This window comes from Macaca thibetana, chromosome 20 (genome assembly GCF_024542745.1).
Source record: "Macaca thibetana thibetana isolate TM-01 chromosome 20, ASM2454274v1, whole genome shotgun sequence".
Classification (NCBI taxonomy): Eukaryota; Metazoa; Chordata; class Mammalia; order Primates; family Cercopithecidae; genus Macaca; species Macaca thibetana.
In genome coordinates this window covers 52,203,608-52,217,561 of record NC_065597.1, presented here as the reverse complement: position 1 = coordinate 52,217,561, position 13,954 = coordinate 52,203,608, and the positions used below count along the sequence as shown (strand labels likewise).

At 44.6% G+C, this 13,954-nt stretch overlaps 1 protein-coding gene across 2 annotated transcripts in view; it reads left to right on the top strand.

The window, feature by feature from the left end:
* LCMT1 (leucine carboxyl methyltransferase 1) overlaps nucleotides 1-13,954 on the top strand; it is a 70,379-nt gene that overhangs the window by 44,544 nt on the left and 11,881 nt on the right. For both annotated transcript variants that reach the window (XM_050773840.1, XM_050773839.1), the window contains exons 6-7: nucleotides 7,471-7,573; nucleotides 11,006-11,126. In XM_050773840.1, coding sequence (XP_050629797.1) covers nucleotides 7,471-7,573; nucleotides 11,006-11,126 — 224 coding nt within the window. The remainder of the gene's footprint in view (nucleotides 1-7,470; nucleotides 7,574-11,005; nucleotides 11,127-13,954) is intronic.

The following is a 13,954-nucleotide window of genomic DNA, read 5'->3' as shown; positions in this document are numbered from 1 at the left end:
CTTTTCATTTCCTCTCTCTTTGCTGGATGGGCTCCTTCTCATCAGCTCAGCTGCCACTTCCTCAGAGGGGCCCTCCCTGACTACTAGGTTAAAGACAGACCCTCTCCCTGCTGCCTAATTTCACACTCTTCTCTTTCAGTTTCCTTGTGGTACTAAGTGCTCCGTGATATCATCTTGATTACTCGTTTACCTAATGATTCACTTTCTCCCTCTTCTACCATGTAAGCTTCCTGAGAACAGGGACTGCTTCTGTCTTGTTCGCCACTGTAACCCCTGCACCAAGAGCAGTATCTAGCGTAGTGTTGAATGAATACTCACGTGACTGCTTGAATGGATAAATGTTTGTTTTTGTAATCTACTTCAACTCTGGTGAAATTAGGTAGGCAGAAAGAGAAAAGAATAGCAAGTGGACAGCATTTCAGAGTGCGAACAGGATTTCAGCTGCGCCCTGAGAAGGCCCTAGGTAGGGAACAGATGATCTCAGCCGGGACTCACTGAAGGAAGAGCTGGAAAGGCCAGTGTGGCTGGGGCTCGCGTGGCAGGAGGTGTGTGCTTCATGATTGAGAAAGATCGTAAAGCCGGCTGAGAATTTTGGACTCCATTCTAAAGGGAGTCGGAAGCCTGTTACGCATGCCCCACAGCACCCTGAACTTCTCTGTAGCCGCTTGCGCTTGTTCTCTCTCTTTCCCACTGGATTATAAGCCCATGAGGGCAGGGACCATGTCTTCTTGTTCATCAATTATTCCCAGGACTTGGCCCAGTGCCCCGTAAGTATCAGATGGGTAGTCAGACAAACTAACCCTCTGTACAGTCTGGAAATCCGCCTCAGGCTGTCTCCATTTTACCTCTTCTTTTTTTTTTTTTTTCCAACTAAAGGCTCCTAGGAAAATCTGTGAACCTAAAAGATCACTTTGCAATGCTTAACAACAGTGATAGTCTCTCATAGAAGATACCATGAATGGGATTGATGGGATTCACTACAGATCCAACACATCTCTTTTGAAATGCACCTGGCGGTGGTGGAAGAGATTATTAGTCATATGATACACCAGCACTTGTGTGTGTATGTGTTTAACTACTGTGTTACGTTGTGTAAGTCTTCAGTTTTCTCACGCCTTTTCACCTCATGACCTAATCCCCTCTTAAAAGTGATTAAGACTGGCTTGGTGGCTCACACCTATAATCCCATCACTCTGGGAGGCAGCGGCAGGAGGATCCCTGGAGCCCAAGAGTTCAAGACCAGCCTGGGCAACATAGGGAGACCCCCCCTTCTTCCCTTCCTCCCTCCCCCCACCCCCCCACATCTGTACAAATAAAAAAAATTAGCCAGGCATGGTGGTGCACGCCTGTGGTCCCAGCTACACAGGAAGCTGAGGCAGCCTGGCGGGGGCGTGTCAAGGCTGTAATGAGCCATGATCATGCCACCGCACTGCAACCTGGGTGACACAGTGCAGCCCTGTCTCAAAAAAAAAAAAAAAAAAATGATTAGGACGATAAAGTATATGAGCTTAATGAGGCAGATAATTAAAGCCTGTATCTATTAGTTTGTGCACTGTAACAAACTGCTGCATAGCATGTGGCTTAAAACAACAGCCGTCTGTTTAGCTTACAATTCTTTGGGTTGGGTTCATTCAGGTGGAACTTCTCAGCTGGGCTCATTCCAGCACCTGCCTGGATTTAATCACTTGTGGTTGTCTTCACAGAAGACCTCTGCTGTGTAGCAAGCTTTGGGCTAGGCCAAGGGGTCCCCACCTTTCTTGCTTCCCAGTAATTTGTCTCAATAATGTTTTCATAGTACTCCTGAGCCAAAAAACACACTCAGCAATTCTTTTTGATTAGCTGGGTTTAAACAGCCGAAGTATTTATGTCCTAACAACTTATTAGTCATTTGAAAAAAAAGTACACATACAGGGAAAGAAAAATACCATTTTTACTTCATTCGTAAGCACCCAGAATTGCTTACTGGGATGCGTGCCCTGTAGGGTACTTTACAGCTTCACCTTGGAATCAGATTAGACACCACCCCTGTTCCACATTCACATTGGCACAATACTTACTTTTTTTTTTGAGAAGGAGTCTTGCTCTGACATGTCACCCAGGCTGGAGTGCAGTGGTACACACTCAGCTCACTGCAACCTCCGCCTCCTGGGTTCAGGCAATTCTCGTGCCTCAGCCTCTCAAGTAGCTCGGATTACAGGTGTGCACCACCATGCCTGACTAGTTTTGTATTTTTAGTAGAGGTGGGGTTTTATCGTGTTGGCCAGGCTGGTCTCGAGCTGGTCTTGAGCAATTCACCTGTCTCGGCCTCCCAAAGTGCTGGGATTACAGGCAGGCATGAGCCACCGTGTGCCAGCCTGGTACTTGCTTTTTAACCACAGCAACATCCGAACACTTAGCTTTGCAAGGATACAGAGCAATCTGATGTTGAAACTGTGATGGCCTTGAGCTAGTCGCTTACTTATGCCTGACGGATGTTGAGTAGTATCTCTGTGTTCCCCTGAAAAATTTAAAATATTCCTCTCTGCCCTGGTGAATTTCCCATTCCACCCATGGTACCACAGTATCATCACTTTACCATTTCCTTGAATCCTAACCACAGTCTTCTAAGACTGGCATTGTTCACGTTTTATGATTAAAAGAAAGGTAGTCTCAAGTGATTATGTGACTTTCCCAGAGTCACGTGAAATTTTTTTTAGAGACGGCCTCATTCTGTTGCCCAGGTTGAAGTACAGTGATGCAATCACAGCTCAGTGCAGCCTCGACCTCCCAGGCTCAATCAGTTCTCCCGCTTCAGCCTCCCAAGTAGCTGGGACTACAGGTGTGCGTCACCACACCCAGCTAATTTTTGTATTTTTTGTAGAGGTAGGGTATCGCCGTGTTGCCCAGGCTGGTCTTGAACTCCTGGACTCAAGCAATCTTCCCGCCTTAGCCTCCCAAAGTGCTGTGATTACAGGCGTGAGCCACAGTGCCCAGCTTACTCACATGAAATTTGACATTAGGGCTGTTTGAGACCAAAGCCCATATAACTGCAAATTCACTCCAAAGCGAGTTTTTATTTTGGATACTATGTTCTGGATAAAAGCCACAGCATGTTAAGTTTCCCTATCAGAGAATAATTGGGACTATTTAGGGATTTTTAACAATTGGATATCAACGAATGGCCTTTGGGTTTTTGTGTGTAACTTTAATGCGGGGTTTCACAACCTCGGCACTCTTGACACTTGGGTTGGATAATTCTGTAGTGTAGGACTGTTCTGTACATTGTAGGATGTTTACCAGCATCCCTGGCCTCTGCCCACTGGATGCCAATGGCACCCTCTGGTTGTGACAACCAAAAGGTGTCTCCAGACATTGCCAGATGTTCGCTAGTGGCAAAGTTGGCCTGTTGGAGAACCACTGCTTTAATTTAATAATGACCAAGCCTGAGTAGTTAGGATTTTCACAACCGTCTTTTCATTCTGGCTGTGTATAAATTGGTTCTTAAGTTTTTAAATCATATTATGATCTTATATTTTCAGGGCTTCTCTTCCCTCTTAACCCTCTTAGAAATCAATCCTCTAAAGTAGTATTGATCACAGAAAGAACTGCTAGTAGCAATATAGAGGTTTTAAATCAATGTTAATTGACTTTCTCAGAGTTGAGTAAGTATGGTCGGTCTTTTTTTTTTTTTTTTTTTTTTTGAGACAGAGTCTTGCTCTTTCACCCAGGCTGCAGTGAAGCGGTGCGATCTAGGCTCACTGCAACCTCCACCTCCCAGGTTCAAGCGATTCTCCTGCCTCAGCCTCCTGAGTAGCTGGAATAACAGGTGCCTGCCACCATACCCAGCTGATTTGTGTATTTTTAGCAGGGATGGGGTTTTGCCATGTTGGCCAGGCTGGTCTTGAACTCCTGATCTCAGGTGATCCACCGGCGTTGGCCTCCCAAAGCGCTAGGATTACAGGCATGAGCCACTGTGCCCGGCCGGTCTGTTTCTTTAGAAAGTTCTTCTGTAAGTATCACACAAAACGTTTTCAGTTGCCTTACATTTTTATCTTATGAAATAGAATATAGGAAAAGAAGGGATTGTGGATCTCATTTTGGCAAGCGAGTTACCTTTCCCACCAGCTCTCAGAAGCATTCCAGACAGATAAGGATTTTTTCTGTTCTCGTGGCCTCTTGCCAGTGCTAGATTTTGTACAAATGGCCTTATTTTCCCAGGATTATGAAACGCCTTTGAAACTTGCTCTGAGCCTATCCTCCACAAATACATTCAGTTCCCTGCAAAATAATGGTAAGGCATCCTTCAGGGACAGATAATGGACCTGTTATTTCCCCACAACTTGAGTAGCCCCTGACTTAAGAAGAGCAACTGAATCATGTGATGCTGGTGTGTGTTACTCAAGTCATCAAATTCTGTCATTTAAAGGGATCTTAAGGTCCTCTTGTCCAGTGCTTCCCATGTGGTATGCCAGTGTGCCACCACATACAGCTGGGCCACTGCAGAGTGGCGGGTGAGCCTCAAGTCACTGACTCCCTTCAGCTCAGATGTACCTTGTGTACAGCTTACAAGAATAATCATGATGATGTGTGATTTATGCTTTACATGTTAACATTAGATCCTAATGTAAGAGAGGTCTCCCCTGAACTACATGGTACTAGACTTCATGTGTTAATATTCTGGTGTATTTGTTGTTTTTTGGCCAGGGACGGAAAAACTCATTTCGAATGTGCTTATTATTAATATATTTGTTATTTGCAAGAAGTTATGCAGGCATTTTGGAATTATTTTCGTAATAGGGTAGACAACTACCTTCATATTCTTTTATTTGGTAGAGACAAGGTCTTTGTTCTGTTGCCCAGACTGGAGTGCAGTGGCACGATCATAGCTAACTGAAAGCCTTGAACTCCTGGGCTCAAGCCATCACACCTCAGCCTCCAGAGTAGCTGGGACTACAGGCATATGCCACCACGTCTAGCTAGTTTTTAAAAATTTTTTTGTATAGACAGTCTTGCTATGTTGCCCAGGGTGGTCTTGAACTCCTCATTCAAGTCGTCCTTCTACTTGGGCCTCCCAAGTTGTTGGGATTATAGGCGTGAGCCACCATGCCCAGCCACATGCCATATTCTTTATATTACTTTCCTGACTCCTGGCACCCTAGGGCCGACTTCGGGTTCCCTGCTTGCCCTTTATTGCTTTCCTGACATCTAACAGGCTCTTAGGAGGTATTTCTTTAGCTTATGGTGTGTAGCCATATGTATTTGAATCAGCCAAGTGAAGTTATCAAGATAATAAATGAGAAACTACTTACATGTTGTAGGTTAGCCTTTTCAGCATTTTTTGCTGAAGTTCTCAGAACCAAGAGAACCTGAATTATTAGCAGTAGTATGGGTAGCTGTTGATGTTTCAGCTCCTGCCATGGTTTGTATCCTCAAGGAAGTTGAATGAATAATGTCTGAAGTTGAGTGAATAATAAAATCAAGCAATTTTCTTTCTTTAAAAAAATTTGTTAACTTTTATTTTTTTATTTTTATTTTTCTGAGACGGAGTCTCACTCTGTTGCCCAGGCTGGAGTGCAGTGGCACAATCTTGGCTCATTGCAACCTCCGCCTCCCAGGTTCAACTGATTCTCCTGCCTCAGCCTCCCGAGTAGCTGGAATTACAGGCGTGTGCACCACCGCACCTGGGTAATTTTTTTTTTATTTTTAGTAGAGACAGAATTTCGCCGTGATGGCCAGGCTGATCTCGAACTCCTGACCTCAGGTGATCAGCCCGTCTCAGCCTCCCCAGGCGCTGGGATTACAGGCATGAGCCACTGCGCCTGGCCTTAACTTTTAATTGAAAAAAATGTGAAGTGTACGCAAATACGTTGTGACTAGGTTCATGAACCTCCATGTACCCATCACTTAACTGTCTCATTTTATTTGTAGCAGTCATTCCAAGAGTGTAAGTCCTCAGACTAAGCATCAGTAGCATCTGGGAACTTACTAGAAATGTAAATTTTTTTTTTTTTCTTTTGAGACAGAGTCTTGCTTTGTCACCAGGCTGGAGTGCAGTGGCATGATCTTGGCTCACTGCAACCTCCGCTTCCAAGGTTCTAGCCATTCTTCTGCCTCAGCCTCCCAAGTAGCTGGGATTACAGGTGTGCGCCACCACACCCAGCTAATTTTTGTATTTTTAGTAGAGATGGGGTTTCACCATCTTGGCCAGGATGGTCTCGATCTCCTGACCTCGCGATCTGCCCGCCTCGGCCTCCCAAAGTGTTGGGATTACAGGCATGAGCCAGCACGCCCAGCCACTAGAAATGTCAGTTTCCGCTAGTGGAAGATGTAGTGAATCAGAAACTTGGGGTGGAGCCTATCAATCTGTGGTTTAGCAAGCCACCCAGCTGATTCTGATGACCACTGAAGCCTGAGGATCACTATAGATATCATTTCATCCTACCTCTGCTGGAGTCTTTCAAAGCAAATGCTGTCATTTTATTTGAGAATACATTAGTACATAAATTGTCTTTTTTAAAACATAACACAAATGGGCATAACATTTAGAAAGCAGCCTGCTAATGGGTCCCCATATTTAAATAGGCTTACCATCTGATCTCTTTTTTTTTTTTTTTTTTTTGAGATGGAGTCTCTCCGTTGCCCAGGCTGGAGTGCAGTGGTGCAATCTCGGCTCACTGCAAGCTCCGCCTCCCAGGTTCATGCCCTTCTCCTGCCTCAGCCTCCAGAGTAGCTGGGACTATAGGTCGCCTGCCACCATACCCGGCTAATTTTTTTTTTTTTTTTTTTTTTTTGTATTTTTAGTAGAGGCGGGGTTTCACTGTGTTAGCCAGGATGGTCTCAATCTCCTGACCTCGTGATCTGCCCAGTTTGGCCTCCCAAAGTGCTGGGATTACAGGCTTGAGCCACCACGCCTGGCTACCCTCTGATCTCTTAATTCTGCTCATACTATCTACTTTAAAGAAATAACTGGACAGATGCTTCATGATGTATATACAAGGATGCTTGCAATGCCTAGATGGGGAAAACTTAGGAATACCACATCTCATAGTGAAGGATTGGCTAAATAAGTTATGTTTTATCCAGTCAGTGGAATGCTATGAAATCATTGTACAGAAGGATGTCCCTGATGCTGTTGCTATGTAGGAAAAGCAGTTTTCAAACCACATATTGGGTGGTCCCATTTTCTTTTCTCTATTCAGGGTGTGTGTGTGTGTGTGCGTGCACGCCCACCATGTGCATGAGAGGGAGAATGTGTTTTTGTTGTGTGCAATAACTTAAGCACATAGGACAAAATGCTGAAATGTTACACACCAAAACACGAATAGTTATCTTCGGAAGATACGATTTTGGATAATTTTTACCCTCCTCTTACCTATTTTTTTTTTTTTAACAATGATGCGTGTATTTTTATAGTAGGGAAAAACCATAAGGCTACTATAACTTTGGAAAAGACATATTCATTAAAATTATAGCCTCTGATTGCATTTGCAGATGGACACATACTGGATTCAAAGAGATATGCCGTTATTGGAGCCGATCTCCGAGACCTGTCTGAACTGGAAGAGAAACTAAAGAAATGTAACATGAATACACAGTGAGATTTTTTTTAAAACCTCTTTTACATTTGTGATTTTATGCTAATTATGAGATAAGGCCAGTCGGAAGTGCAGCATGATACTCATGTTCTTATTTTTTATTCTGTAAGTTTTATTTCATTGCTACCTAGTTTTCTGAAAAAAAATCTTTTTTTTTTGAGGTGGAATTTTGCTCTTGTTGCCCAGGCTGGAATGCAGTGGCACAATCTCAGCTCACCGCAACCTCCACCTCCCGGGTTCAAGTGATTCTCCTGCCTCAGCCTCCCAAATAGCTGGGATTACAGGCATGCACCACCACACCCAGCTAAGTTTGTATTTTTAGTAGAGATGGGGTTTCTCCATGTAGTCAGTCTGGTCTCAAACTCCCGACCTCAGGTGATCTGCCTGCCTTGGCCTCTCAAAGTGTTGAGATTACAGTTGTAAGCCATCACGCCTGGCCTAGTTTTCTGAAATTTTTTAAGCAATACTGTTCTTCAAGTCTGTTTCTACATCTGAATCACCTGTGTTACTTTGTAAAAATACTGGTGCCTAATTTCATATAAAAGTTTGAGAGAAGATAATTGTATGGATAGAAACATGTTTGTGACATATAAAGAAAAGATTGGTGTCCAGAATATATAAAGAACAACTACCATTAAAAGCCTCATAGAAAAATGGGCAAAGGATAGATTACCAGGCAGTTCAAAGAAGAAACTGAATATCATATGAAACAGGTATTGGGCATCAGTGATAATCGGATGAAATTCTATTTTACTCTTACCAAGTTGGCAAAAATGTAACAGCTGACAGTATCAAGTGTTGGCAAGGATATGGGGGATAGGGAATGATACACCACTGCTGGAAGTGAACTTGGTGCAACCATTGTGAGGAGCAATCTGAAAGTATTGAGTAACATTGTAAGTATGTGTACCATAGGATATAGCAGTTCCACTTTCGTGGGTGTCCCCTTGAGAAGATCTTGCATATATGCCTAAGGAGAATGTTCCTTGTAGTTCATGAGTCTGGGAACTGAGTCCAGCTGCACAGGTTTGAATCCTGACAGGAACATGCACTAGACCATGACCTTGGATAACTTCACTTCTCTGCATCTGTTTCCTCTTCTGAAAAATGTGAATTATAGGCTGGGCGTGGTGTCTCATGCCTGTAATCCCAGCACTTTGGGAGGCCGAGGTGGGCAGATCACCTGAGGTCAGGAGTTTGAGACCAGCGTGGCCAGCATATTGAAGCCCCATCTCAACTAAAAATACAAAAAATTAGCTAGGCGTGGTGGTGGATGCCTGGACCCCAGCTACTCAGGAAGCTGAGGCAGGAGAATCATTTGAACCCAGGAGGTGGAGATTGCAGTGAGCCAAGATCACGACATCGCACTGCAGCCTAGACAACAGAGCAAGACTCCATCTCAAAAAAAAAAAAAAAAAGTGAGAATGTGAATACTAATAGAACCCACCTGTAAGTGTTAGCGGTTGAGAATGTTGATAATTGTCAAAGAAGTCTCTAGCAAACCAGCTCTTCATTTCTGTAGTTTTAATTGTTGCTGATGATTTTGATGGTTCCTCAAAGAGAAGATAAAAATAATTCCTAATCCCAATACTTAGAGATAACCACCTTAATAAATTTTATCCCAAAATTTGTAAATATATGTTTTTCTTTAAAATGTGATTATGCTATGTGTATAATTTTGGAACTTTTTGTTTGTTTGGAGACAGGGTCTTACTCTGTCACCCAGGCTGGAGTGCAGTGGCGTGATCTGTGCTTACTGCAGCGTGAATCTCCCAGGCTCAAGTGATCCTCCCACCTCAGCTTCCTGAGTAGCTGGGACCACAGGCGTGCACCACCACACCCGGTTAATTTTTGTAGAGACAAGGTTTCACCGTATTGCCCAGGCTTGCTTTGAACTCCTGGGCCCAAGCAATCTGCCTGCCTTGGCCTCCCAAAGTATTGGAATTACAGGTGTGTGCCATTGCACCCAGCCAGTTTTGGAACTTTTAAAAGAATCGGCTGGGCACGGTGGCTCACGCCTGTAATCCCAGCACTTTGGGAGGCTGAGACAGGCAGATCACGAGGTCAAGAGATTGAGACCATCCTGGCCAACATGGAGAAACGTCGTCTCTACTAAAAATACAAAAATTAGCTGGGTGTGGTGGTGTGTGCCTGTAGTCCCAGCTACTTCGGAGGCTGAGGCAGGGGAATTGCTTGAACTCAAGGGGCAGAAGTTGCAGTGAGCTGAGATTGCGCCACTGCACTCCAGCCTGGTGACAGAATGAGACTCCGTCTCAAAAAAAAAAAAATCAAATATATGTGTGTATATGTACACATACAATCATTTGTTTGTTAGTCTATTCACTCATTTAGCAAATAATCGAGGTTCTGTGAGGTACCGGTACTCACTATAGAGCCATGAACAAAACAGCTTACACATTGCTGTGTAAGGAAAAGAGACATTAAACAGCTAATGACGTTTGACTATTTAGTTACTCCTGGGATATCTGCTTTGAAGAAGTGCAGGGAAGCATCTGATAGGCCACTTGAATCTGGGGACCATGGATAGCTTTTGTGTCAATAAACACAGTCCCTGAAACATCATACTTATGAGCTGCATAGTAGTCCATTGGGTAGGGCATACCATGTTCTTTCAACCAGTTTCTTGTTGGGCTTAGCTGGATGTTCTGCAGTTTAGGCTGGGCTTAGCTGGATGTTCTTCTGCAGTTTGGGTTGGCCTTCCTTAGCTGGAGGTTATTCTGCGGTTTGGACAGGGCTTAGCTGGATGGTTCTGATTGGGGTTGGGTTTAGCTGATATCCTGGAGTTCAATCATGTGGATAGTGGGCAGGCTAGCTAGGGTCTGGCTGGCTGTCAGTTGGGAGGCCTCCTTCTCTTCCGCAGATCTTCTCCTCCTATAGCAGGCTAGCTTGGGTTCCTTCAGATGGTTCCTTCTCCTCCTATAGCAGGCTAGCTTGGGTTCCTTCAGGTTTCCAAGTGCAGCAAGAGAGCAAGCACCAATGTGCAAGTGACTTTAAAACTTCTGCTTGCATCATGTTTGCTACTGTCCTGTTGACCAAAGCAAAAGTTTCATGACCAGCCTAGATTCCAGGGGTAGAAGAATAAACACCTCTCAAATGGGAGAAGCCTCAGTGTTATGTTGGCATGGTGTGAGTGCGCAGCAGGGGAGAACTTGTAGCCGTTTTTGCAGTCCACCACACACGCTTAACATGTTTTCATTGCCACCCAAATCATTGCTCACTGCTCACCTGTTCACAGTAGAAAGCTCGGATTGTGATGGTATTCCCCAAGTATTTCTGCCCTGACTGGGGCTGTGCTCGCTCAGGCCTTCTGATTTCCCTGGGGCATGGACTGCCCCACCAGCACTGCAGTATGATTAGAGGGTCCTGACTTGATGATAACAAATTTATGTGCCTTTTTTTCTTCTCTTAAGATTGCCAACACTCCTGATAGCTGAATGTGTGCTGGTTTACATGACTCCAGAGCAGTCTGCAAACCTCCTGAAGTGGGCAGCCAGCAGTTTTGAGGCAGCCATGTTCATAAACTACGAACAGGTAAAAGGAAGCACAGGAGAATTGGATTCTGTACAGGACCCCTGTGGTGGTTTCCCTCTCCCAGCACCCTTCGGATAACTTCCCTTATCCTTTTCCTTCTTCCTCCAGCCTCTCACATATCTCCTTTATTCATCAACCAGCAATCTTAGTACTCCTGACCCCTTGACCTCCTGCAGACTTTTAGCCAGAGTTGTTGGAACTTCTGTCTTAGCCTTTACAAAAGTCTTTCAAGTTCTTATTTTTATCATTACATGTACCGTGGAGTCATAGAACATGAGGAAGGGGATTTTGGCTACCAGCATTTCGGGGTAGCAACTCAGATGCTGTCAGGGACAGGCAGGTGGTACCAGTGGAGGAAGTCAGCCAGGTGTAGTAGTGTAGGGTTTGGGGACTGTGGTGAACTGGAGCACCAATGTCCCACCTCACGGGAGTGGCCACTGTCCATTTACAGCCAGTTGTTATCATGTAGGCATGTGAGCCTAGAGCTGCCAGAACTACTGATTTTTGAAAGAAGCTGGAAATGTAGGATTTTAATGTAAAATATTCTAGTTTCTAAGATGACTGTGTATGATTTACCAGCTGCCTGTTTACTTCTTCTGATTTATTGCAGAAAAAGTTCTGTTTTAGAGCTTTGGAATAGCCCAGCTTGGGTTGAATCCTGGCCCTGGCTTGTGCTCTCAGCTATGTGACCTTAGGTAGCACAGCTTAGTGATTGGGAGTCCATGCTCCAGAGGTGGGCATTCCTGCTGTGTGACCTGGGCAAGTTACATAACCCCTCTGTGCCTGTTTCTTTTTTTTTCTTTTCTTTCCCTTTCCCTTTCTTTTCCTTTTCTTTCTTTTCTTTGCCAGAGTTTCACTCTTATTGCCCAGGCTGGAGTGCAATGGTGCGATCTTGGCTCTCTGCAACCTCCACCTCCCAGGTTCAAGCCATTCCCCTGCCTCAGCCTTCCAAATAGCTGGGATTACAGGTGTGCACCATCACATCCGGCTAATTTTGTGTTTTTAGTAGAGATGGGGTTTCACCATGTTGGCCAGGCTGGTCTCAAACTCATGACCTCAGGTGATCTGCCTGCCTCAGCCACCCAAAGTGCTGGGCTTACAGGCGTGAGCCACCATGCCCGGCTGTCCCTCTGTGCCTGTTTCTTCATCTGAAAATAATAGTCCCTACTTCATAGCATTGTTGTGAGATGTAAATGAGTTAATGTATCCAAAAGCACTGACAGTGTTGCCCAGCTGTAAGTAAGCATCAGCTATTTTTTGCTCTCTCTGAGCCCCCGTTCTTTGTTTTTAAAGAAATAATACCCACTCTTGGCTGGGCACGGTGGCTCACGCCTGTGATCCCAGCACTTTGGGGAGGCCGATGTGGGCAGATCACCTGAGATCAGGAGTTCGAGACCAGCCTGGCCAACATGGTGAAACCCTGTCTCTACTAAAAATACAAAAATTAGCCAGGCATGGTGGCAGATGCCTGTAATCCCAGCTACATGGGAGGCTGAGGCAGGAGAATCGCTTGAACCAGGGAGGCAGAGGTTGCAGTTAGCTGAGACTATACCATTGTACTCCAGCCTGGGTGACAGACTTGAGACTCTATCTCAAAAAAAAAAAAAAAAAAAAAAAAGTATGATACCCGCTCTCCAGATTATTATGGAGATTCCTGAGATGCTGTCAGTGGCTTATCGCATGATAAGCACTGATACATGCTCACTATTTTTATTGTGTATTGCTTTTTGTTTATTTGTTTGTTTGAGGTAGGGTCTCACTCTATCACCCAGGCTGGAGTGCAGTGGTGGGGATCATGGCTCACTGCAACCTTGACCTGGGGCTCAGATGATCCTGCCAGGTCATCCTCCCAAGTAGCTGAGATCACAGGTGCACATACCACGCCCAGTTAATTTTTAAATTTATTTTGTAGAGACAGGGTTTTGCCATGTTGCCCGGGTTGGTCAGTTTGTTTTTTAAATCTCCTTTTCTTTTTTATTTTATCACACAAAAGATCAATAAGGGGACTTGCCCAGTGTCACGTAATTATGGACAGATCTAGGGCTAGCTCTTGGTCTCTCAACCTCCTCCCCAGGTCCCTTCCTGCCCAGGTTCCTGTGTAGATGGTTCTTGATTGGTTGATTTTGCATCCTTCCCTCTCTTTAGTTGGGAGCGCTCCTCAGACTCTGTCTTCCGTCCTGATGGATGGATGTAATGGAAGGTGGCCTCACTGGTCTTTTCTTTTGATGTGAATAAATCCTGGGGACCTATCTTTGCTTTCAGGATAACCACATCTGGGGAAACAAATTCCACTGTCCATACTCCACGTTTCGGATTTATGCTGCTGCTTTCACTTTCCTTACTTTGTGTATTTTGTTGAACAAGTGTTTATTCAACATCATATGAGAGATGATGGATTCAGTGAATTCTGACCAGAGATCTTGTCACTTTGGAGCAAGCCTGGGAATATGCCAGTTTTCAAAATGTTGTCCACAGCTGTCCCTCAACCGGTTCTGCTCCCACTCGCCACCCTCACCTGGTGCATAATGAACATTTAAGTTAATTCAGTAATTTCCTAACAAACACAAAATGATCAGCACCTCACAAACATGTATTAATTGCTCACATGCCTTACATTGTTTGCTTTTCCTTTTTTTTTTTTTTTTTTCAGAAACAGGGTCTTGTTCTGTCGCCCAGGCTGGAGTGCAGTGGTGCCATCATAGTTCACTGCAGCCTTGAGCTTCCAGGCTCAAGTGATCCCCCAACCTTAGTCTCCCCATTAGTTAGGACTGTAGGTGCACACCACCATTCTCAGCTAAATTTTTTTTTTTTTTGGTAGAGACGGGATC